This window comes from Rhea pennata, chromosome 12 (genome assembly GCF_028389875.1).
Source record: "Rhea pennata isolate bPtePen1 chromosome 12, bPtePen1.pri, whole genome shotgun sequence".
Taxonomy (NCBI): Eukaryota; Metazoa; Chordata; class Aves; order Rheiformes; family Rheidae; genus Rhea; species Rhea pennata.
In genome coordinates this window covers 14,947,944-14,975,270 of record NC_084674.1, presented here as the reverse complement: position 1 = coordinate 14,975,270, position 27,327 = coordinate 14,947,944, and the positions used below count along the sequence as shown (strand labels likewise).

At 34.4% G+C, this 27,327-nt stretch overlaps 1 protein-coding gene across 1 annotated transcript in view; it reads right to left on the bottom strand.

Annotated features, from left to right (window-relative positions):
* The window catches only part of ERC2 (ELKS/RAB6-interacting/CAST family member 2), a 368,050-nt gene extending 342,199 nt beyond the window's left edge, over positions 1-25,851 (bottom strand). The window contains exon 1 of the mRNA XM_062585913.1: positions 25,195-25,851. Coding sequence (XP_062441897.1) covers positions 25,195-25,851 — 657 coding nt within the window. The remainder of the gene's footprint in view (positions 1-25,194) is intronic.
* Positions 25,852-27,327: the final 1,476 nt, after the last annotated feature.

Sequence of the window (27,327 nt, the reverse complement as noted above, 5' to 3'; positions counted from 1 at the left end):
ACATATACAAAATATAAAATCATATTCCTACACAATTATTTCTATAGGATGAGTCACAACATCAGAGAGGATACCAGTAAAAAGGCTTTAAAAGAGAGAGCTATTAGAAAAAAAAAAATCTAATAAGCATTCCTAGCTTCTACACAGAATTTCCAAGAATGGCTTAATCTTCATTGATAGAAAAGTTAAAATAATACTAAGAATGTATGACCTAACAACAGTGAACACTGTATTAATGATATATAATATGCAATCAATTAGCATCCTTCTTCCTCCTGGCTACTACACTGCTGCACTTTCATGACTGTAAAAGGTAAGTGCTATGGAGTACATATTGCAGCTATGTACCACTTTTTCAAAATCTGTGTTTTACTTTAAGGATAAGATTTTGCAATAGCTTAAAAGGATTCAGTAGCACCAATTCACTAAAGCTAGGGAGATGCACTCCCAGGTTCCTTAGGCATTTTTCAAAGTCTCCCTTAAAATTATTAAGCACCAGTTTGCACATCCTTCTCCATCTCAGAAAAGGATATACACAGCAAAACACATTGCTTATGCTAACAGTGGCATTGTATAATTAGCCTTCACCCTGATATAAGGGCTGAACAGCCAAGGCATTCACACACCCCTGCCTTCTCACTGCATCATGATTGGGAATCCATGACGAGGTATTAGTCTTGGTATAATGGTGTTCCAATGTACTGGAACCACTGCACACTATTTTTTTTTTTTTCTTTAACAAAGTACAAGCAGTAATCACAAAGAATATTTGGAAATTACCAAAAAAAACCTGTGCATTCATTCACAAATTCTCAACTCACTCCCATTTTCCATTAGAATATCATTATGGTTCAATTAACATTTTTAAGACACTGCCTCATCTTTGAGCACATACTCATTCCAGAATGCTAAACATTTCTCAGCAGTCATATATGCATTTCTGCTACTGAGCTTCAGTGAATAGTAAGGATGATGTAGATAATCCCAGTGTTTATTCAATTCAGTTATGCATCTAAAATACAGCTCAGTATGCCTGATAAACATTCTTTTTTAAAAAATATAATTGAGCAATGACATTGTTTTATGAACAAGCCAACTTTGGAATTTCAAAAATAAGGTAGCTGTCAAGAACAATCACTTAATATTTCTGTATTTCAGATGGGTTCTAAACTGCCAATTTTTATAGTAAGATATTGCATTTTTTGCAATGCCCCTGCAATATCCATAGTATCTCAAAATAAGGCAGGCAAAACCCAGTCTCTTTTCTTTCCACCGAAACCACCTTCACAAATGACATAAGGCCTCAGCTGACATTCAGCTGCTGGCAATACGCCAGCCTGGACACACTCCAGTAACACAGCAATGTCAGCAGCTGTAAGCTCTGGGCTCTTACCCACCACGCACAGTGCCTTCTGCCAACACAAGGCCTCTCAGTGAGGAGAGAGACAAGCAAAAGCCGCCGAGCATGTATGTGCTCCAGCAGCACAGCAAAGTTGGCAGCTGTAAGGTGACAAAAGTTTGGGTGATAACATTTCTCAGTAGTAGATGTGACCTCATCCAATAAAAACAAGCTTCAACCACAGGATTTGACCCACCATATACACACCTCTGTCTCCACCTAGCAAAACGCCCAAATGAACGTTCTGGTATTACTTCAGCAAGCTACAAGATGTCATATATTAAAAAAACTAAATCAAACTGCATAATGTCTTATTAACACTGTCACAAGAAAGTTAAATCAGTATGCAAGATATAAAGCTAAATGTGCAGAAACATTCCATATTACAAGATAGAGGAAATTACTCTAGGGATTAATTTATGTCATATTCACAACCATTTTTCTAATATACTCGTTAAATTCTGTTAAATCATTAAATCATTATGTTCTCATTTGGGCTAAAACAATGAAATAATCAAGACTGAAGAGTAGGTGTACTGGTGCTAATTAATATTCCACTCACGCGAACACAGAGTTTCCTTGAGTCTCCAGTACACCTGAGGTAGGCCCTGATCAGGACAAGTACGCTTTCTTTGCCTACTTTGTGCTTTCAGATAGATGCCTTTAGATTCAAGTTTCTTTTCATCTGTGTGTGTGTCCTTACTGGCTTTCACCGCATTAGTACTGAGGCTAGAATTTGGTTGTGTTTACTTGTAACCAGCATTAACTGAATTAAGCTGCAATGCTTCCCATTTAACCAGTCACATTAGTTCAAATTGCTAGTTACTGTGTTGTTAATGTTTTTCTAATCTCTTCACCTGTCTACCTAGTTAACTGATTTACCAAAAGACAGATTTGGTAAAGTCTGATAACATGAGAAAGAAATGGTATACACTGCTTTTAAAAAAAAGAACTAACAGGTACGGAATACCTCTGACTTTGTACCAAACCCTGAAATAGTAATTCTCACCATTTCTTATGCCAGTTATATTTTCCTCCTTCAGAATGGTTTAGTATTATATCGTTCCATCACCAAAATTATCAGTAGTTTTTTAAAAAATGTGGGTTGTTTCAGTATTTCTGCCTCTGTAATGAAGTAGGCCAAGAAACTCCTATTTCACATGCTGGGGAATAAAATGTACTCTTTTCTCCCTTTAAATAACATTTCAATACAGTTTTGTGTTTTCCAGTTATGCTATTGATGAGTGCACATTAAAAGACTGAAATATTTACTGCTTTTTTTCCTCATTTTTAAATGTTACATTACCTTTCCTACTCTTTTCTATTGTTACTGTGTACAAAGTTCTGAATAAGGCAGAAGTATAAAGATGTACTGATAGGGAAATATTTAAATCCTTTATGTTTTTCTCTAATTAAAAAATCAGAAAATATTGAAGTATTTTAAAGCATGTAAGTTTTGCTCAGTTCATTAATTCAAGGTTTTCCAGAAAATATGCAACATTCAAATTGGGGAAAAATCTTTTAAACAAACAGGAATTAAGAGCTTAAACAAGCTACGGTTATGGTGATTTTTTTTAAATAATATATTAATATAGGTACTTTTATATATGGGTAGAAATAGAAGTTTAATTTTTCTTTATACAAAGTGCTTATGTGTAACACAGATTTTTACAAATGGAATCGTCTTTAACGTACTCCAGAAACTATCCATTATTCTAAATGTAAACCAAAAAGAAGACAGGATGACATGGGATGAATTTATCTCCTAACCTCAGGATATGCTTTTAAGAATTATATCAGATTATACATTGTTTAAATCCAAAGAGGACTTCTACAGATAATGGTTGTTACTGACCAGCAAATCTATTCCAATTCTTGGAAGAATAATTAAATCATGTTAAAGAATATCAGATTATGAAAGTTATATCACCTACTGGAAATGAAGTCCTCCTAAATTAAAAATCAGGCTGTCAGTTTACTTTCAAGACAAACAAATTTTAGTTTTGATGACCTTCTGTTCACTAATTCAGAATTTCCTGAATATGCTATATGGTTAAAAATTCCCCAACTACCCAGGCAAGTCTAACCTATGCCCACCCGAGATTATATAGTCAACAGGATATTCCATACTGATTGTGGAGAAAACAGGTACACCTCTGTATATTGCTGGTAAAAACAATTAAGATATTAGGAAAAATCTAATTATTTTATTGGGTTATTCATTAATAAAGCTGTTAAAGGGATATTGGAGATATCCAAGAGTACCCTAATTATTAGAGGAAAATCCTGTAAAGCTCTGCCACTGCACATCCAAGAATGCAAGTTTCTTGGGACCAGAAAAAATACAAGGAACTATGACTAATCTATTGCAGAGGTATTCTGTTGACAGTAGGCAGGAATTCCTTGCCTCTAAACAGCTATTGCTTATGCATTCTGTATGCAAAGGTAAAGAATAAAACATATAGAAAACAGTGTTAGGTCCCTAAAAATTAGGGTAATCCTAAGAAATTATTTTCCGTGCCTGAATTCCTTTGTAGTTTTTGGCCTTTATCACATACCGTATACTTTCCCAACTGTACCTTGTACTTACACATGGCAAACAATATTTAAAAGATGAAGAATCTTGTCCATATCTTCTATCTTGTTTAAAAGCAACCAGGTAGTGAACTGAGTTATTTTTCTAAAGCATCACTTCTAAGTACATTTTATTCTTGACCCATATAAAATTCAGGGACAAGGTGCGAATTAGCAGAAAGCCAGTATGGCATGAGGCTCAGTTTATAAAGTGTACCAGGATGCAACTACAGATTGAATGTTAATAGCTGCCAAGCAATTTAGAGTGCACTGTATCTGTACCACTAAACATTTGGAATCTTAAAAGGCAAAGACATTCTTGTGGCTTAAGTATGTGATACTAAATGAAAATAATGGATTATAAACTGATAAGCAAAGAATCAGAGAATGAAACATATTTCCCAAAATCCTTGTCTTTTGATATGGCCATAGGGCCAGGACAGCATGGAATTGAGTGTCTGAACCACAACCTAAACAGAACTATATATTTTAAGTTAAATACTTTTTTCGTAGCTTCTTTTATTATTCTATCAAAAGACAAGTCTGATAGTGATCAATGTCATTAAAGATCAAATTAATAAACATGACGAATTAACACGTAGTTCAAAAGCCACTTCTGCTTTTACCGCAGCCCATCGCAAAGTCATTCAGGCATTTATCACTTGTTACTTAGTTTATCAGATGCATATGCACTCTTAAATGCAATCATAGACATTTTTATATACCTCCTTCTGCTGCACTAAACAGTGTGAGGGTTTTTCTTTTACTTTAGCTTTTACTGGAACTTCCCTTTCACATTTTGGTTTCTCACCCCAAGTTTTGAGAAGTTTACTGGCTGCTTCTGTTGAATTTTGCTGCCACATACCTAAGCTCCTTGGCCCAAAGGTCAGAGAGGAGAACAATCCAGTCATTCAACATTAATCAGCATTAATCTAGTCATTCAACATTCATTTTTTTTTACTTCTAATAAAAAGCAGTAAATACATTTTTAAAGGTGCAGCAAAATTAACCTAGTCTGCTATTGTCTGTGCTTTTATAGCTCCTTGCAGCCCATAATTCAGGGAAAAATCCACAAGTGTTCTAACTCAATATAGTTAATTAGATTTTAAATTTAGCTAATAACCTGGGAAAGTGGCAGACCTGACTTATCAAACACAACCAGAAGACTAAACCAAAGATGATCAAATGACACTCAAGTTGAAATTAACATTCAAGACTAACCCTGATGCCAAAGAGGGCATATTGTCTAGATATCCAGGCTGTATCTAGACATCAAAACCAATTAGCATGACTCTTCAATGTTTTCCCCCATGTGCCTCCCACTCACTTAGATAGTAACTGTTGGGCTGTTTGTGCTATACATCTCCTTTTTTGCCCCTGCTAGATGTCAGTGGCAGAATGGCCACATCTTTCTTAATTTGCTTACTCACTCTGAATCACCGTTAAAGTACATTCCAAACAAAAAAGGCAGGAGGAGGGGGAAGGAAATTGTGCTCACTATCAAGTGCGTGGACAGAGTTAGGAACTTGACCTGACAGGCTCCATAAAAGAGGCTCTGAAAGCATATCTTTTCAGTGCCTTCAAAATGAAACTTTGAAGTACCTTTCAGGGTTTCTTGAATGTCCTCAAGGAAAAGCTATCCTATGAGAACAAACAAAATGTTCTATACAATAAATTCAAAAAGCATCAAACAATAGAGCCAGGTATACCAAGAAAAGCATTTCATGTGTTCCTTTAGGCACAGTCATTGTTCTGTGTTCTACTGACATGAAATTTCCTGGTTTACACTTTGGTAATCAATGACTACCAAGAGTTAAATTTTGAACTTTTAAATGCAGGATTAAAGATTAATGTGAATATTTATTTAGTATAAATTATAGTACTCTTAAAGGTCAGATCTGGGCTCAATTTTGCTGATATTTAATCGTAAAATTTCCTAAGGCACAGCAAAAACTCATGTAGCTAAAACAGCAGGAATCATATCTCTGCGTTGATGTGAAGAGACACTTCCTAGGATTTGGCTGGATATTTCACACTAGTGACCTAGGCTTTGATTTTCTGAAGTATATAAATACTTTGCAGTGACTAATAAAGCCCAATAAAAGTGATTCAATGGCAGAGATTCATATTCAAAAGGAACATGGGAAAGAAATTCACATGCTTAGAAGGTATGTCACTTTTGATAATAAGATTTCTGAATTTCAAGATTTACAATAAATCAAAGAGGCTAAAAACAGAAAACAGCGCATTTATCCTACGATCACTTCCAGCTGCCCATTCATAACAAAGCATGAGCTTTTCTAGTCGTCGTACAGGGCTTTATTTATGGAATTAAGCTGCCATAAGTTTCAGAAATGCAGACACTGCCCAGATCACTTGTTTCATACATACTGTGCACAGCAACAATTAAATTAAAGATCTAGGTACACAGAACTGAAACACTCCATTTTCCACAGGAAACATTACTAAGGCCCTTCAATTTCCTATATCATACACCGTTTCCCCAATTTAAAGGAAAATGTAAACTAAAATTGAATAGCAATACAGAAACCTGTAAGTTTATGTTAAGAATTACTGAACCCACTGCTTGGATACTCTTCAACCTGAAGAGCAGACTGCTGAAGCAAACGAAAACATTAAGCAAAACTCCAGAAAATTGAAAGATAAGAGAGTAAGTCACATGAGTCAGATTTGTTTCATGTACAACAGTTAGCAATCTGAAACAAATTTCAACTATATAGTTGTCCACAACAGAATTTAAAAATGCGAGTACTCCCATTCAGTTCACATGTTTAAGTATCTTGTTAACCTGAGTCCCAATTTCTTGACTGCTTCTAAGCTTCACTGCAGAAACAGCTCATCAAGCTTTTGGTCTGAAATATGAAAAAGCCTTAACTGTAATTGTGAGGCTGTTTACTTTGTTCTGTAAAGCATTTATCCCAAACTGCTCTTTTTTTCCTTAAGATTCTTGTCGGCAATTTGGTAAATGGGATTATAGGAACCGCAGAAGTGTGTACAATTAACTACCTGCATGTGCTATGATGAAGAATACTATTACTATTACTGTTTAGGTGTCTACCCAGGCTTATTATGTAAATCTGCCAAAGGTACTGCTCATTCTCTTTAATTCCCATCTTTTTCTTATGTCATTTGTTTTACATGTAGTATAAGCAGATCTTTCAATGTAATTTCTTGAACTTCAAAAGAACTAAACAGCCTGTTTAAAATATGTATTATTTTGTATTTTACAAAGCAATTTATTAACTAAATATCTTTCATTATGATGTTGTCTCCTTAACTGCTACTCTTGAGTGAAAAGATTTCAGTGGCATGTGAGAATAAAATTAAAAGTCTAGGTTGAATACAATGGTAAACAGATAATCTAAAAAACTATGCGTCTAAGCAGAGAGTCAGTCCTCCCATAATTCTATCTTTAAGCCCAAAGTAGTCTTAAAAGGCTGTATCAGCCTCAAGAAAGCCTTATGAGCATGCCTGCATGTGTGCATACAAGACAGCTCACCTACACCATCCACAACCAATTCAATTTTAATCTCACTTGAGCACTTCAGCATGAAAAGCTCAAACATTTTCCTTTTCCTCCTAAAATCTAGAGCACTCTTGCTATTAGGAAAAGCAGGGATCAGCAACTGCACAAAATTAGTAGTCACTAACAAGATGACATCTAATTCAAAGATCTGTGTATTATGACAAACCAAGCAACCTACCCATAAATTAACCCCTACCTGAAAAGGCTGGTCAGATTTACCTGGCTACTGTGTTGGGATTCTGCTATGTTAAGTCTCAATAGGCTTTGCATTTTGAGAGTTTTGGAGTTCAGAAATAAATCTTTGCAGCATGTTCAAAATCCTATTCAACAGGTTAGTTTCTCCTCTAAATCATGGAATCATCTCCCTCCTGCAACTGCAATCCTCCTAATTCTAGTATTTTTCTCAGTCTTTTTTATAACGTCTGATCACTTCTGCCAGTTGATTTTGGAACAGTTTCATCAGATGAGCAAATCACTGAACAGGAATGTATACCTAGTTAATAGCTCTCTGAATTTCGAGCTTGAAAAATATTCTTGTCTGAGTGAGAGCCATCTCTGTGTCTAACGACATTCAATTTCAATGAATCAAAGTTAACAAACCCAAAATTTTAACCTTGGTAAATGGAAAGAAAGCACAGAAGGCATGCATGCATAATATTGAATACTGAGATTTCAGTCTGACCAAAATTTGGAATTCCCATCATTGCCAGAATTTTAAAAAGATGTACTCAAAATAGTTTGCCAAATAGCTATGTCAAGTTTGCAGGAACAGACTAAAGTTTACAGATGATAACACATAATATTGAGCTGTTTCTGAAAGACCATCAATTAAAGAAAATTAACTGTAGCTGTCAGTCTTTTGAAGGAAAGCAAGTCCTGAAGAAAACCGCAGGTGAATTTTGGGACTGATATAATTTCAACAAGCTCACTGCATTTTATACAGAAAGACTACACTAAATTTCAGCATTAAAAATATAACTTTTAATACTACAAAAAAATTGGAAGTAGCAAAGCAAAGAATAAAAAACAAGGAAGAAGAGCTGTCAAAATAGGTAAGTTAGAAGAACATGCAACACCATTAGAAGAAAACCTTCCCATAATTTTACAGTAACTCCTATAAGTTTCAAGATTTCTGTTAAACATACAAAACTGAAACTAAACATTCAGAAGTTCAAAATTTCTTATGATAGTAACATCTGAGATACCAAAAAAATCTCTCAATTTGAGGGAAAGAAGGTACAAAAAAAGCATTGAAAAGAGAACTATCTTGGCATCAGTTTGGGGAAAACTTTAATGATGACATAACTAGAACTTTTTCCACATACTCCCATGACCAATCTTACTCTATAGAATTTGGCAGCTATCCATTTAGAAGCCATGATTAAACTCAAAAGTCTATTTTTGAGCATTTAGTCATTGTACAATTGTAAATAATTTCAGGGCATCCTTCCAGGTATTTCCATGAAAGGACAGACAAATAAGGTATTGTATTCAATAAAGATCCAAACAGTTCATGGAGAAGAGAATGCTCTTCAAGAATTGAGGGTAAAGAAGGCAAAGTGGATTTACTTTCTTTGATTTTGGAAGATTCTAGAGTGAAGGTGGGAAAAACAAAGTAGAAGTAAAAGCAGGCCTAACAGGTAAAGCTGTAAGACTATTTTTAAGGGTAGAGTTTATTTTTCTATTTAAATACAATTAAAATCCATTTTAATTAATATTTTGACTTGATATTATTAATTTAGATCCAAATCTTTAAATTAAAGCCAGATCTTTTCTGTGGATTATTGTTGTTTTGATGAAAGACACAAAATTAGAAGCTGCTTTAAGAATCTAGACATAATGAACATATGCGCTTCTAAAGGGTACAGAAATTCATTGCTCACCTCTGCAGATGACAGCTAAAAAGATGCTCCTGTAACTATACTAACAAATGCAAAATTCATGGGCAAAGTGAATCACTTCTTAAGCCCAAACAGAAAATACTTCTGCACCGATTTTGTTTGAGTTTTCTTGCTTTACATACAAAACTTAGGGTTTCATAAATTCAAAAAAGTTTTCCAAGAGAAAAGTTCATCTCCTCCACACTGTTTAATGCCTAGACTTAAGAATTACACTTCTTAATATTCAAAACAAAGAAAAGAATATCTCATGACATTATATTTTATATACTACTGTCTTTTGGGGTTTTTTTTTTTCCTTATGGCTTTAATTTATACTATCTCAGCTTTTCCTGGATTTCCAACAGCAAGCTTACCCATCTACACCTTACAGACTGCACATTAAGTTTTTCCAAGAAAAATTGAACCCTGTTTTCAGTATCTAAACAGCCTGTATCTGATAACTCATGTTATGAGAAAGTTAAACAACTTGACTAGATATAACTAGGTTTTTCATATTCATCTATTAGATAAAGCAAAATCACTCTGGCTCAGCCTTGCTCCAGACTACCGGGAAAAGGGATATTCCTCCCATATGAATTGTAAAGGTGGTTGTGTGAGCCTATTTTGGTTAGATAGCAGTTCACAGATGTCTCTCAAACAGGATAATTTCAGTAATAGATTACCAGACTTTACCACTTGTTTTGCTCATATTGAGGTATTTTAACAGAGCTCTCCATTATGTCCACCTGCACATTCTCAAATAACTGCCAGTTTTGGTCAGCCGATCCTGAGGTACAGCACACAACCAAAACACTCACCACTTAGCCCAGTCATCTGGGAAAGAGGAAGGACAAATGCCTCTGGCACTGGGAACATCCCCTCTTTTCATGATTTCTCACACCTAAGGTTTTTATCCCCCTAAACATGCTTGATGCCTAGTACAGTTTGTGTGACTCCACCTTAAGGAATGAAAAGTCTGGCAGGAAGATAGAAATGATTTAGGCTTGGAAGTTTACTTTTTCTATATTAGGGACCAATTATGTTTTTATGTTTTTAAGAACAAACCTGTTTTTAAGCACAGCAGAGATAATTTGTACACATTAATGTCTAATACCACAGTAGCAAACATTTCCTTCTCTCCCCCTCTGAAATAAACTATTCAGGTCTCTGTGCAGTGAAATTCTTTCCAGCTGTGCCAAGCAATATGAGCAAAAACTTCTTTACTGTGAGAGTGACAGAACACTGGAACAGGTTACCCAGAGAGGTTGTATCTCCTCCTCTGGAGATATTCAAAACCCACCTGGATGCAATGTGCTCTAGGTGACCCTGCTTGAGCAGGCTGTTGGACTAGATGATCACAGGTCCCCTTCCTACCTCAAGTGTGTGTGCATGCGTTGTGCATACACGGGAGGGAGGGGAAGGGAGAAAAGTTGTTTGTAATAGCTACACACTTCAAAGCATCAATAGAGAAGAAATTCACCTAATTTGTTGGTAATTAAATGTTCAAGTCTGTGTATCTGGAAAAAGCGTATGAGTAGCCATACTTTAGAGTGCAAAATTACTACCTCAGAATACTGAAAACCTTCATGACTTAAGTTTAAAAGGACAAAGCAAATGCAGTTACAACTATGTAATAGTAAACAGAAAACAGCAGCGTAATACTAAACGTATAAGAAGCATAAACAGCATAAATAAGGACGTTAAACAGATTGACTCACTCTTTTTGATCACACACAGTCCTCCCATGGCCTTTTGCTAGCTGAATTAAAAACAACAGCAGCAGCAAGCTGTGTTAAATACTTTCCAGAATTTTCTACCATCTGGGAGAAATGAATCAAGCAATAAATGAGAGGAATAAGATATATACTTCATAAAAAAATATTCACTATTTTTTTGCATGAAAAACTGTTTCTGCACAGTTCAGAATTTTCTATTTGTTAAGGCTATCCTTTATTGAAAGCAGATGATTACTTAGTTTTTGAAAAAATGTTTAGGGAAAATAAAACTTCAAAGCTGAAAAAATAGTAATTGTAGATATTATTAAATCAGGATACATATATGTGTGTGTGTGTGTGTGTGTGTGTATACACACACACACACATTCTGCATAGCAGTAGAGAGAGAATAATCTCATTCAAGTCACCTAAAAAACCCTTCGAGAATACTTAAGATGACATCAAATTAAATTTTAAAAAGTGCTTAGAGACATTTGAAAATAAACTGTTCAGTGCAAACACCAAAAGTGATCCCAGAGTCAAGAGCACTACTGACAAAGAATTTAATTCAGTGACAAATTGTTTTATATATTGTAGTCTAGCAAGAATTTCAGTACATACATAAAATTGATTTCACTATTTTCTCAGGAGGTAAGTAAATACAAAATACAGTAATTAATCTGAATATTATTCTCCATATCCATTCAGGTATGTCTGAAAGAAAGATTGCAGTGCAGTGCAGGTACTGAAGTTTTCTTCTAAGAAACTGCTTGGATGCCAAAGGCAGTCAAGCCTCAGCAGCATGGAAATTCAGAAGCAGTCTGAGCTGCTGCCAGAAGTAGAGGTCCTACCTTCATCTCCTAGTTTTGCCTATTCAACCCTCTGTCTGCTTTACACCAGCACTACCATTCACATGGCTAGACGTAAGCAATCAGTAAATTGATCCAGGTGAATATTAATCCAGGGAAATTTTAAATACTTTGTCCTTGAAATGGCAAATTATTCCACCACACAAACTGTAGTGAGAACTATCAGGAAGTAACAGTGACAAGCTCTCAGAGGAGAGTGGAAAATAAAAAATAAAAGGTAAATAAAAGAAAAAAAAAGCACGAGACTGCCTGCCTTGCAAAAAATTAAAGTTGCAAAAAAAGGCCTTGCAAATGCACTAAGACCCTTCCAATAAGATTCAAAGATCTGCAGAAAGAAGATGGCAGGAAGAGACAGAGAACAGGACAAAACAAAAATAAGTGAGATCAGATGATATGAACTCCCATGTATTTATCAAAGTAGATATACTTTCAGGTTTTACTATTAAAACAGGGGTTAAATATGGTCATACCCCACTAGGAATAGAACTTGAAGTGTGACATATTCTCTAAACAAGACTTTTCAAAGCCAAAACATTCATTCCTGATGGATAACCACCAGGGTAAAGCAATGCTCAGAGCTATTAAGAATACGCTTCATCAGAACATCAAGATGAAAATCTTACATATTATGGGACTTCCTGCTAAAGGCATCATGTATAATACTCAGTGTTGTAAGATCATGAGTTTTCAATCATCTAACACCCCCCCCCATAAGAGGGTTGAAAAGTAAGCCAAAATTCCTGAAATAAACAATGTCAGACTGGGCAAGAATGCCAATCTCCAAAACTAGCAGATTGAAAACATACTGCAAATGCAGAGGAAGGAAGTGAAAAAACTCACTGAATAATAACAAAAAAATCAAAATCAATTTGGTCCAAGGTGAAGATACTTTCTCATTATCAAACTGCTTCCTAACTGTTTTTGTAACTGAGCTGTGGTACAACATCTGAAATATTAATATCATACCACAATTTGCCATAAAATTCATGATAATTTAACAGGACTTTTTTTCCAGGAATTTTTCCAAAAATAAGTTCAAGGATATCCACAGTAATAGTAAATTTATCTCACATTTGAAAACAAAATTACTCCATTAAACACACCTGGCAAAAGGACACCGAGGAACATATTGGAACTGTATATTTTGAATTAGTTTTCAACTGGATCAACTGTTATGCTCTTCCAATATCATTGTGACATAATTATTTAAAAGAGATTTTATAGTTGAAGCAAATATGATAAGATATCCTAAGGAGAATTTTATTTTCTTATAAATTTACAAAATTTTCCTTCTAATATACCATTCGTTGTTTAGTTATCAGTGGCACCACTTGTCTACGCGTTGAAGCACAGCTTTTTGTAAGATTTTCATGAGCTCTGAAAGGCATAATGACCAACTTAACCCAGACTTTTTATTACTAGAGCGGCTTCCATTTCTGCTTTATAGTTATACCTATAAATTCATTTAAGGAAATAACACACACTTCTCTGAAATATTATTTAGAAACAATTTTTCTTGGATTTCGCGAGATTAGAACTGCTTGCTCATCTTGTTGTCCTCAAGTCAATCATAAACACAAGAGTATTCAGATAAAAAAACCTACCATGAGTACTCTTGTCTAATTGTTCAAATTTTCATTCTGACAGTTCTCCTTCTTCAGGGGATGAAGTGTGAGTGCCTGTTTTTGCTTTCTCAGGTAACTTTTGTGCTTTCTTCTCTATCATTCCCTAGTCTCCCAGCCCTAACCTCACTGAAAAATCTGAAGATAAATATGCGTCTCTCTAAGGTAAAGAAAGTATGAGAGTATTAGTGCATAGTTATGCAACTACGCAGCTCCATCATATCCACATTTCAAGCAAACTTGGAATATAGATAAATATGGTCCGCAAGAAAGAGGATGACCTTCTAAGAAGTTGTTAATCAAGGATTAAAAATTATGCCAAATCTCTGTCAGTTCTGACTGGTATCAGAAGCTTGCTAGTAAAACATACACTAGTATACAACAGAATGTCTTTCTGGACACAATTTTTGTGTGAAGAGCTTCAGATTTCTGAAGCATTGTAACATTACTTCAATGAAACATTATAATTTTTACTGTCTTTAGAAAGATAAAATGGTTCTATCTTCCACACTATACATGAAAAATAATAATTTTCCTAAAATTATTTATGTTAACATCAAACTCAGGACAAACCTTTATTTAAAATATTTTTACGTAGGTAACACATTTTTCAATACTCCAGAGAGCTGTGCTGACAAGCAGGTACTTTTTCAGAGTGTCAAAGAAATAAAATTTTTGGACGTAGAATAAACAATTGGGAACAACTGGTTTCCATCAAAATGCAAGATGCAACTTAGTTTTTAATTGCTCAAGAAACAGTAGAAAGTTTTAATAAAAAGGAAGGTAGTATGATCAATAAACAGAATTTTTTTTGTTTAAACTCAAAGCAGTTGGTTTCCATCACCGACCTACTGATTTCAAATGGAGTTTTTCAAGTTTAAATTTAAACTTCTGATTAATGGTTTGGTCAACTAGGGTTTTACAGGAAACAGCTATTTACCTCACCCTCAACTATATCCAACAAGAATGCAAAACCACGATATTTAGATGTTTCTTTATTGAAGTAGCTAGCAATAGTAAAAAGCAATTTTGCTTTTTAACCATAATCATTAGCTATCTGGAGTTAATGTCACATAGAGGAAAACAATTCAGAGATACCTATTCATTCAGACTTCCTACCAGCAAATTTAAAGACATTACAGCATCAGTTTACAAATGATGTTAACTAAAATACTTGCATACTAAAAATACTTCAAAATACTTCTTCTCATGTTGTTTTCTTTCATTCAAGCAAGTTTCTGCAATAAGATTAGAATACTGAACTCAAATGAGAAACTTGGGTCTGTGCAAGAAGTAGACATTATTTTAAGGCTTACTGCCCCTCTGAAGGTCCAGCTCAATGTGTGTGATGCTTTCTCTCTTGTTTCCACTGACTTCTGCTTTTCCTCTATAGAAATGTGATGTTGTGAGGACCTTATATTCATTCTCATGCAGCTACATATAGAACTGGAATAGAGAGATTACCTTACAAGACTTTGGTGTTCTTTAAACCTCTAGGACTGAATTATTTACATTGATCTGTCTCGGGATTATCCTTTTGGCAAAAACATCGTTTATTCCTTTCCCTCCAGGGAAGTGCTCAAAGAGCACTTCGTATGAGGTCTACTGTCGTCATCTCACATGTGTTTTCTTAGCTTTGTCTATCATCTTCAGTGCTGAGAGTAAGAGAAATAACTACATTGTGGCAGATGCCTAAAGAAATATCAAAAGTAGATACAATTTTTTCACCCCACAGACCAAATATTCTAAAATTGCTGAACTTAAGGGTTACTTGCTCCCCCTACAGACAATACAATTTGAGCCAGAATTATCTTCAATAAAATACACTAAGCTCCTGAGATTCCTCCTCCCCCAATAAAATCTGATAGATCTATTGTTTTTATTGCTAGAATATCTAAGTAGCAGGTCCTATCTCACAACTGACAGCTTTTATAACTGGCCCTCTGGCACCGGGGAAATACACAGTTCTATAGTCAGGAATAGAAAACACCCTGAACAGAGAAAGTGACAGCCAAAAATCAGAATCTGATCCTGCACAATGTTAACAAAATGCAACTCCGAGACATTCAGATATTCAGTAACTCTTCTTTATGCGGTCATTCAACCAGTGACCAAATGCTTAAGTAACCATCACAATTTCTTTTCTTTTCTCTCTCTTTTTTTTTTTTTTTTCACAAATTGCTGACATCGAGCTCAGAGACATAATAGAAAAAGAAGAGGGTTAAAAAGGCTCAGCCAGCTTATCTTTAAATCATATACACATGTAAAATAAATATAATGCTCTGCAGGACACCCAAAAGGGTCACATTTTTCAGAAACAGCCTACAGGGTAGAATTCCTTGTTGCAGACTAATTGAATATGGCACTGTCAACTGCCTGGCAGATAAAACAGGGACAACCCTCAGAAAAATCAAGATGAGAAGACTAAAATGAGGGACAATGTCTGAAATAGCAAAGACTAAATATGTATAATGAGAAAGGAGTGGCTCATTTTTCAGCACTTCCTCCTCAGTCTCTCCTCCAATTCAGATGATGGAAAATTTTAAAGAGAATCATGTCCAGCCTTGTTTCAGATTAATTATAAGGCCTCAGGGTTTAAAGGCAGGACAGTAAGCAGTTCACAGAGGCTAATAGAGAAATATAAATAAATAAATAAAAATTTTTAAAAAGTTGCAAGCTCCATTATGATTAGTGAAAAAGAAATTCACCAAGAGTAATGCTTGATGCATTATCTATGATACCTGTGAGAAGCAGTACTATTTATCAGATTAAATGTTTAGATAATTTCTTTTTGTACATCTTGCTTTAAAAGTTGCTGTATTATCAAATAATCCTTAAGTTATGAGATGAATACAAAATCTTTCATTCCTGCAAATCTCAAAATGACTTATATACAAAACTTACGTCTCCCACCCTTCTCACCTCCCTTTAGGTCATTCTAGCAGTGTAAAGTACCCTACTATAATGCCTGCACTGGACTCATCCCTAACTTAAGACAGGAGAAGGCAAAATCAGCAGCTGCAATGCGTGGTGTTTATAGCTTATCAATATCCACTAAAGGAATATCTTCTAGAAATGCTATAAGCCCAGAAGCCAAGACATGCAAGGATAAATAAAGGCAGTTTTATCTCAACCTGTTCCTGACAGATCTGAATGTCCTGAAGTGGTCATCCTCAGAGAGCCTTTCAGAATCAGTTTGGGCTTCTATACTCTACCCACGCAGCAACATACCAGGTAACTAACCACTATTGAACAGCATAGCCGCAGAACACTTCAGAACAGGGCACAAAACAGTATCCAACTGTATTTGCAAGGGAAATTTTAACAAATAATGTAATTACCAAATTTGGCTAAAATATGAACTAATAACCCAATAACCTTGCAGAAATATTTCAGTTTTAAGTTTTATCCAGCACATAGCAACCACTATTACGAGACAGGAAATCCATCACAGCAGCACTTTTGATAGTATTTCAGGGATGTTCCATCAAATGTTAAACTAATAATACAATTATGTTCAAAGCTGATGAGATCATAGTCCTGAGTCATATGGCATTATAAAGTTCTAATCACCTCTTAGTGAAATATTGTTTCTGCTGTATAATCAATCTTTTCTTAAAACATTACTTTTTTTTAATGCTTCTTTAAAAGGTACTCATTATGAGACTTAAAGATGCACTTGAAATATGCATAAATTTTTTACACTAGTTGTTATTAGCATAATCGAGAATGAGTAAGATTCTATATTAAAAAGAAAAATCACCAAAAAGCCCCTACTGACCAAATTCTAATTATCATTCTTAATAAAGCACCTTTTGTTTAAAATCCAGTAATAGTTCTCCTTCAGCTGACAGCTGTACACACAGTCTAATAACTTCAGAGCATCCCAGAGTAAAGGGAAAACTAAAATTAATGCTCTTGGTTTCTCAAACACTGAGGGGAAAAAAATAAACCAACATTTATATTCTTTAGGCCTTTCTTTTTACCTCATAGAAATGCAAAAATTGCAAAAAGGATGCACTTTTTATTACCAATATTAATGCTTTTCAAGTGATTGTTTATATGTGATATGTCTCATACAAAAGTATTAGTCTCTGTCATATAATGTGTACATGTGTATTATCTAAACCATAATACCACCAAAATGCTTCACTCAAGAGTAAGCAAGCACTTGCATGCCTACAGGGACACATTTCCTCCCTTGTTCTTTCTCTAGCTCAGTGTTTCCTGATCTTTTTTAAAGATCCTATTTAAAAAGATGCTAAAAACATCTCATTTCACATTCACCCAATACATTTTGAGCTGATGTTTCCTCAGCAGTTTCCTTGAGAGCTATAGTACTATCATGACCACTCCTCTAGCTCCTTATTCTCTCCACTAGAGTTGAAGGTCCTTCCCTTCACCATCACTAACTGCAGCACAACAGCTAGCATACACTGCTGTTTGGCATAGCTCATTCACTCTGGCTTTACACCACCCATATGCTCTCATTCCTCAGCAGAACAATCCTGCTATTTTAGCCCACTCCTATTTGATAGAAATGTTTTAATTTTTGAGTTAGAAAAAAAAACTAATGTAATATTTCATTAGGCTTTCATCTTCAGATATTGAAGTTCTGCTCTATAATTAATGTTTAATCTACTCTACATTTCAATGTTTAAGCACTTTGTCTCATATTAAAAAAAAAGGAAAAGGAAAGTGAAAATATCTTGCACTTACCTAAATTGCCAATATAAATAAATTTAAACTAAGGAAAATAATGAAAATATCATCTCAAATAAGGCTAAACCAGTAAGTAAGCATGTAGTATGCAGTTCTTAACAGAGAAGTATTAAAACATGAAAACAAGTTGAAGAAAGCAGGAAACAACAGTATACTGAAAAACAGAAAACGTGATGAACAAACACTGTGAAAATACATTTAAAAATATCTTAAAGCAGACTTTTTTGTTTATATATACTGTGTTACATTTACTTTGTTTATATATACTATGTTAAATTGAAAATATTAAAATTGGTTACTTTATCCTGAAGATAGACATTTAGTACCAAAAAAACCCTTCAAGTAATATGATTTCCTTTTTGCTTTTCATTAGTGTATTAATGTGCTAACACACCTCAGAAAGCACGTGAAAGCATGAACAGATCATCTCCATTTCTCTGGTTAGTAGCTTTATCTTCTGTTAAAGAATCTTGTACTCCATAAGTACCCACAATAAGTTTCAGCATTTGTGGTATTGCTCACATTTACACAAAGACAAGATGACAGAGGTCTTTATACCCTGCAAAAATCTTATGACCACCTCAGTTATTTAGGGACAGTGTGGTTCACCTTTCCAATCATTAATCAAGTGTATACTTTGATGTATATGAAAGACCAAAATATAATCTGGGAACTCAAATTGGAGACCTAGTTGTTTACAACTCTATGTGTATTCCACTGGAATCAAGGCTCTAGAAATTTAATGGTGATATACAAAATGTCTCCAAAAAACCTGAAGAACGTAGGCTTGAAAGCTAAGTCAAGCCTAAGAACATACATCTCAACTTCCCTTGACTCGCATTTAGAGGATGCCAGCAGTGTCTCAGCAAGGGAGTATCCAGTCTGGAAGCAGCTAGAGCTGATGCCAGCCATGGAAATGATTGGAAAAAGTTAAGAAGGGCCATACTTGAGCTACACTGCATGATGTTAGAAGCTTAGTATTTTTTTTGTTGTTGTTGTTGTTGCACTGACTACTTCCCAGATAATTTAAAGCTATAGCAAACTAAGTTGCATCCCTTGCTCCTTGCATGGCAATGATGAAAAGAGTGTACTTTGTATGATGGACAATGGATCAAAACAGTAAAACAAGTATATGGTCTGTAAGTAATAACTTACTAGAATGTATATTTAGTCTGATTTAGTCAAGATTTCCCTAGGAATGCATTTTAGGTAATTCATACAACGAAGGGAAACAGCATTCCAGAGTATTTTATTTTACTCATCTGCTTAGATACTTGGTATGAATCAAAGCAAAAAAAAGAAGAGCATGTCAAATAACATATGAGTAGCTACTCACAATTCTGATTTTATTAATATGAATACACTTATCTACCAGTTAAATTATTATATTTTATCAGTTCCATTCTGTTAATTGCAGCATCTGAGTTATTCACATTGCTACAGATGTGTAGAGATTATTTCAAGGAACGATTTTGTATTCAAACCTATCATCCTCTCAGGAACTGTTCACTATCCTTTTTATCCTTTCTCTCCATCTTATTATCAGAAGCAAACTCCTGTGGTGTCAGGGCAGAAATAAAACTTCAAGAGATTAAAATTTATAGCATGTTTTCAAACAACGCAGTAAGCAAATTAAAATTACCTTGTTTCTTGTGAGGAGAAAAAATGATCAAATTCACCATTTATACTCAATAACATTATATAACCATATCACAATTGAACAAGAGCCACTGCTTGTTGTCTATAGCAATTCATGTTTGTATTATTATGTAGTATTTAATAATGATATTTATAAGCATGTAAAAAGTTCATTGCTTTCTGCAAATGACTTTAGAGATTATTTAAAAACATAGTATCAATTATTGCAATGTCACAAAAGCAGCATGTTAACTGATAAACTTTGATATATTGTCTTATCCAAATGGATAAGGCAGTTCTCGATCTATTTCAACAGGCATGCAGAGATCCTGGAAATTAATACTGTTGAAGGATTTTTGGTGTCCTCTTAGTTCTTTCCTCCTCCTAACCTTTCGACCACCAGGCAAATATTCTATAATTCTTCTATATAATACATTCAAATAAGATTAGTAAGAACAACAATCTACCTGGAAAAAATATACAAAAATCCATCTGAGACGTGGCAAATGTCTCTAAACAGAACTACTGATAACAGTTTAAAAAAAAAATCTTAAAAGAAGCTTAGAGTATTCCTTTATGTATATACTCAGGCCATTTTAAGAACAATACTAATAGTGTTGTAAAAAAAATATGACACAAAGAATAAGAAAGAGGAACAGAGACAAGACAACTAATGCGCCTTTGGGTTATAATATCAAAGAACAAAGCATATATCTGCAAAAGCAAACTAATTTTTAAATATAAAAATCAGGAATATCCAAGTCACTGTCCAAAAATGTTCTCTGCCTGAGTCTCTTGCTTCAAAAAGGTGCCTTTAATTTCTACCAACTTTCTGTTAAAACACATCCTACTTTTCCAGATGATTTTGACAAACTGGAGAAATGATTTTCAATTATAAATCTATTTTCCAGGATGTTTTTAGCCCTTCCCAGCTCGATGTCATCTGGGAACGTAACACACACCCACCATTCAGGTCACTGATGAAGGCTGCAAACACAGGACAGATCCCAGCTAAATCCCTCTAGGCATCATCTTTTCAATTGTACCATGAATCATTGATAATTACATTCTGAGCAGTCTTCCAACCAGATATGCATCCACAGAACAGCAATTTCATCTCATATGCTTCCCACTAGCTTGCTCACGAAAAATGCTATGGGAGATATAGTAAACAGTTTTCCTAACTTCAGTATATGTGACTACTGCTTTCCCCTTACACGTAAAGTTTGTTTTTCTGTCATACAAGATTAGACAGGTTTGACATATTTTATCCGTGATACATCCATATCGACCGTTACTCACTTCCTTATATTTTAAGTATTTACAAATACTTCATTTCTTTGATAATTTCTTCCAATACTTTTCCAGAAACTGCAATGAAGTTGTCATTTCTTCCTCTTTGCCCCTTTCCAGTCTCCTGAGACTGTCCTGGTGCTCCACAAGATCTCAGAGTTGACTATGAGACTGCTCAAGTGGCCTTATTCAGGGTCGATTATCATGCACAGTCAATTTGAAAACATTTTTCAGCATTTTTGTAAGAAAATATCTCTCAATTTTTTCAACAAGAAGGGAAGTTTTGTAAACAAGGATAGATCACTGCATAACTTTTTAAACGCCCTCAAAAACATTGTCTCCAAAATTGCTGTTATTTGATCATTTTAATTGAAATCAGTTGTATGAAGGAATCAATAACTATGTAGGTAAGGAAGACAGACAAACTAGCTGACATAGCCTACTGTGACCTCCAAAGGCCTTCCTTCAGAGATGATCCTCTGCAAATGCTTTTAAGAAAGCTAAGCAGCAATTAGATAATGGGGATGACCGTTTCATGTGTAAATATTTGATTATAGAAAAGGAAAGAGTAGAAATAAATGGTGAGGTCACACAATGTATAGAAGTCACCTATGAAGTTTTGCTGGCATCTGTCACGAGAATTCATGTAGTTTGACATATTCATAAGCAACCCATAAAACAAGGTGAACAGTACGATGACTAATTTCACTGATGATTTTAGGTTATTCAGGGTAATAAAAAAGCGAAATGGAAAGAAGGATTTTATAAGACTAAATAACTAGGCAAGTACTAGCAGATGAAATTCAGAGTGACAAATGCGAAGCTATGCAGGAGGAAAAATAATCCTAAATTTATGCATAACAAGATGAGATCTAAATTGATTATAAACACTTGTGAGATTTTACAGCTATGATAAATATTTTCATTTAAGCATTAGCTCAATACTTTGTAGCAGTAGAAAAATCACCAAACCTCAGAAAGAACAAACAAATTGAGTGTTGGGAATTGTTGGGAGAGACATACAGAATATGAGAGCAAACACTGACAATGCATAATGCATTTTTCACCTGTGTTATGAAAACATAAGCAGTTTTGGTGTCTTCATCTCAAAAAAAATACAGAATAGGTATGTAAGATTCAGAGAAAAATCAAGGAAATGGTATGGTTCCATAAAAGAAACTATTATGTGTGTCAAGACTCTGTTTAGCAAAGAGTTGAGGGAGGATGTGCCAGAGTTCTAAAAATCTTAAGTGGCATGAAAATGGGTACCAGGGATCAACAACTCAATGTTTCTTTAAGCAACAAAGCAAAATAGGTCTCCTAGCAAAAGCAGCCAAAATCTAGAACAAAAGCAAACAAAAGGCAGTGGCTCATCATGTCACCTGCTAAACTATGGGATTGCTTGTCGTAAGATATTGTGGATGCCAAAAGTTTAAAGAGGTTCAAAAAAATGACTGGATTAATTCAAAGAAAAATAGATTTAAGTGCATAAAAACTCAATGGAGATATCACTGTACACTAGCTCTGTTCATTAGCTTTTGAACGTTTCTAGTGAGGGAGTACTAGGCTAGATGGAGTTTCAGTCTGACTCCTCCCACACACACCTTTTTTTTTTTTTTAAATAGAGTAAGGACTTGTGTTAAATATATAGATAAAGTAAAATATGTTGTCTGTCTTTTGTTAGGTTCACTCTTACAACAAAAAGTATTTGATTAAACCAAAGAGATATTATAATCTATTATAATCTATGAAATGAATGACTAAGGAAGACTCATGATAGAGTTACTAATTCACTTACCTTTCAGGATGAGTAAATAGCTTTGAAAAAAAAAAATTTTGAAAAAAAAAAAAAAAAAAAAAACTCTTAAGTCTCTGCATACTAGATTCAGATTCCATGTGCCACATCATCTCTAAACAGAAGATGATAATGTGATATTTCACTAAGAAACATTATTTCACTAATAAATTAGAGTGTATTTCTACAATGAGAATTTGTATAATAAGCGAGAGCACAGTCAGACATTCAAACTATCAAACTGCATTACAGGACTATAAAGAAATCCAAAATTTTTGATAAAAAGATACGTCTTCACTGATCACATGGGTATAACTGCACTGGTTCACATCAAAGTTTCTTCTAGCCAATACTCTATTTCAAATGCTGACAAAGATCAGTAAACTTGAAAGAGTATACAAGCAGAGTAAATACACAAACAGTACTTCTTCAGACTATCCTTCCAGCCTCCAAAAATCAGTGGTTCATTCTGAAGTAGAAATTGATGTGTTCTTCAAAGCAATTAGTTTCTAATATTGCATAGAGCCCATTCTAAACTACAAAGGTTTAGAGACATTACAATGGACAGATCCAGATTTTCTGTATTCGACACCTCAAAGTAAATTCATTAAGGTAAGAAGTGGCAGGTCAGAATAATGAAGAAATCTTCTGATATAGAAGTAGAAAAGATATCATCACCTACTTTTAGCTGAATCCACTCCCATTCACTACTGTGTTGGTGTAATAAAGTTCATTTCTGAATGGGCCCACTTTTTGATTAGAGATCGACTGTTGTTTCATGCAGATTCCACTATTCTCTGATGCAGTACAAAATAAGCTTTTTATATAAATTATCTCAGTTAAAATTTAAAGAGCGTAATGAAAAATGAAAGGGTCCTCCTTACAAACTTAATCTATGTTTATGTGAAGTTCATCTTGACTTCTGCTTTGTATCTTCAAGTCCAAGGATTCTATTACAATATTTCCTCTCCAGTTAAGATGACACCAACATCTAAGAAATCTAGGCATTCACCAACAACGCTCTTGAAAAAAGCAGAACCTCCTCAAACATGTTTTTGATACCTAGTACTGAGAGTCTGGATGCCTGAATTATACACGAACAATATTAATTCACTGTACTGAATTCCTGCTTCCTACATCAATCAAGACCAGGCATACATTACTTTCACAAGTATGTCATGTAACTAAATATTTAAGAGTTGGGAAATTTAATGAGAACCACTGGTGACCAAACATTCAACAGAAAAAAAATAAAAATTGTAATTTTTATTGCAATTATTTTATTGCCAGCAGTGAAGAAATTTAGACTGGGGATTTGTAAGCGTGAGAAATATAGGATTGTGTTTTTGCCAGAAGAAAATTAAGTGTAAAAAAGGAGTAGCTTTACAATATGACCACCAATCAAAAAGTGTGTGGAGCCTGCAATATGAGAACTTTTTATCTATGCCACTGTTTACATATAGCTTTGTGAAATAGCATAGTCTCACCAAGCTTGACATCATAGCTTTATTCATTCAGATTGAGTTAAATCTTTTCATAGCTTTAGGAAAGAAAATATTAGTAGTTATATCATGAATACAAGTACTCAAAAAGCATATTTACAAGACACTCATTTTCTAAGACACAGAAGTCTAAAAATGTAGATGAAAACAACTTCAACTTCATTCTGAAGCACGCAGAATTCTAAAATTTTACATCTAGTGATTTAATTGTGTATCTTGTTTTAGCTTTAATGAAAACAGGGCAGGTAAATCCCTATGTAGCTCATACAAAATATGTCTGTGCATCTTCATTGAATTTGCAGAAGTGGTTTACCCCTTCAGAAAAGGCTGCAGAATGTATTTCAACTGTTGCTGCAAAAAGCAACACAGAAAGACTCACAAATAAGAAAATAGGTAGTAACAATCAATCATTCTCTTCAGTTATAATGTGAAAGAAGGCTGCATCAAGGAAATTATAACCGGCATCTAGATTCTTATTAGCGTGCTTTCCTATTGTTAGCAGCCAGAAGTAGATAAATCAACACATACAATTCTTGTTGTTATTGTCAGACTTGTTCCAGCACAGAATATGGTATCATAAGCAAAATATCAAGTGCTCACTTATAAATCAATGGAAAGAACCTTTCAGCATTTCTTACCTGATTTTCTTCATGGGAAACTCTCATTTGCTCTTTAAGAACTGACATTCTGGCTGCTTCTTCTTTCCTCAATACTCTCTCTTTCTTTAGCTCAGGACTCCAGAAAGTTTTGATGCTATTCATGGAGGATCCCAGCTTGCTGTCCTTAATATCTAGTTCTTTTCTCAGAAGATCATTCTCCCTCTGCAGTTCCTTAAGCTGAGCCTGCAGGTCTAACATAGTACTATCTCTAACCTGTCTCAGCATCGAAGGAACCTGATGGTGATGATGGTGTGAAGATGCAGTCAGACCTCCATGCTGATCAGTATAAGAAAGGACATCTGTGTGGGAAAGTCCAGCTGAAGCAATATTAGGACTGCTCCCCATAGCTGTGACTCGACCACCATATACAGCTCGATTTGTAGCCCTTCCAAGAGTCATTGTGCCCTTTGGGAAAGTAGTAGAAGCTACACCTTCATGATCACTCAGATACATTGGTCCAGATGTTGCATAGGCTGCATTAAGGGACTGGATGTTCTCCATTGATAGTGTCTTACCTGTTCCTCCTCCTCCTCCGCTATTTGTTCGCCTGTGGCCCAGGCGAGGAGATCTTGGCAAACGAGGAGACCTGGAGGGACTTCCTTCTAAGTTGCTGATTGTTCTTGCACTTCCATACATTTTTCTTCTACTTTGAGGTACTATGTAATAAGAAATTAGTAACACTAAAGTTGAATATCAAGTCTATAATTCCAGCTAGAAATATTGGCAGTTTCACTGCATTCTTCCCATAGGCAAAAATCTATTATTCCTCCAAACGCAAAAATCTAGGAGAGAGAAAAAAATATATATATATTAAAAAAACTCTTTCCCTTCATCCTGGAAAAAAAAGTCTACAGTCATGTAATCAGGGAGGAAAGAAGTACTCCAGGTCTTACAGTAATTACTTTAAAAATAAATTTTGTAGTATGTTCTACATTTATAATACCTGGTTAAAAATAATGCATTTAAAGATTTTCAGAGAAAAGACTGAATATTTCTTTCATGTTAGAAATACATTAACACTTTGACTTGGCCAAACAAGCTCAATAACCACTATGGGTCCCAAAAATATTTTAGCCAAAATAAGTGAACCAATTTAAATGACTGAACACATGGAATTATACATATATTGAAAAAAAAAACTTTTGTCTACATTGAGACCTACATAAAACAAGAAATTATATTTTCAAAACACAGTATAAAAGTAGTAATTCATCAGCTCTCTTCCCCCCCACCCCGCCCCCAATCTTTAAGACATAACGTTGGAGCAGGGTAGGGTTTTTATTTATGTTTGAATTAATAAAGAAGGTTTTGGTTAGGAAAAAGGAGGAAACAAACTAACTGTTTCCAATAGTCCTGCTTTAACCATTAGAAGCATATTTTAGTAAAATAAATTAACAATAAAACAAAGTTAATTTGAATGAATATTTCCTTCTAGGCAACTATAATGTAGTATCACAATACAGTATTATTTGTTTAATGAAGTACAAACTTGCTAATATTTCTTGTTAATCAACTTCTCAGGAGAAGGCTACATAATAAATAATCTAGGTTTTCATTTAGAAAAAGAAGGCTTGTCATACACTTTGTTTTCTTTTGGATATCATATCACTTTGGTAGATCTACCCTGGTAAATTTATTTAACCAAAAATAGATAAGTGTGGATCTGATGTTCTTCCCATTATCAAATTCTTCAATACTATTATTATAGATTTACCCAGTTTTGACTGAGTTTGTTACCATTATATAACATAAATATCAATATATACATAGGACTCTAAGATCAGGCCTCTGATTTTTTAAACAAGCCTGACTGTTTCAAGAGATTGGTGAAATTAATTAAATTGGTGGTGATTAACCAGATCAAATATCATTTGTTTCAAAAGTAATTAGAGAAAGAACAAAAGTTGGATTCAGTTAAATTTAGTAATCTTTAACCATTCCCTCAAGGCACCCTCATTAGCTGTAGATACATTATTTTCCAGTGCTATAAAACCTCTGTTCTACAACTGTTCTGAAAAAGTGTTGAGTCAGGGGCAGGGAGAAGCAAGTTTTATTATCAGATTTATTAATAACTTCTAGTGAACTAAATCCTTATAAAAAATTTTAGCATAA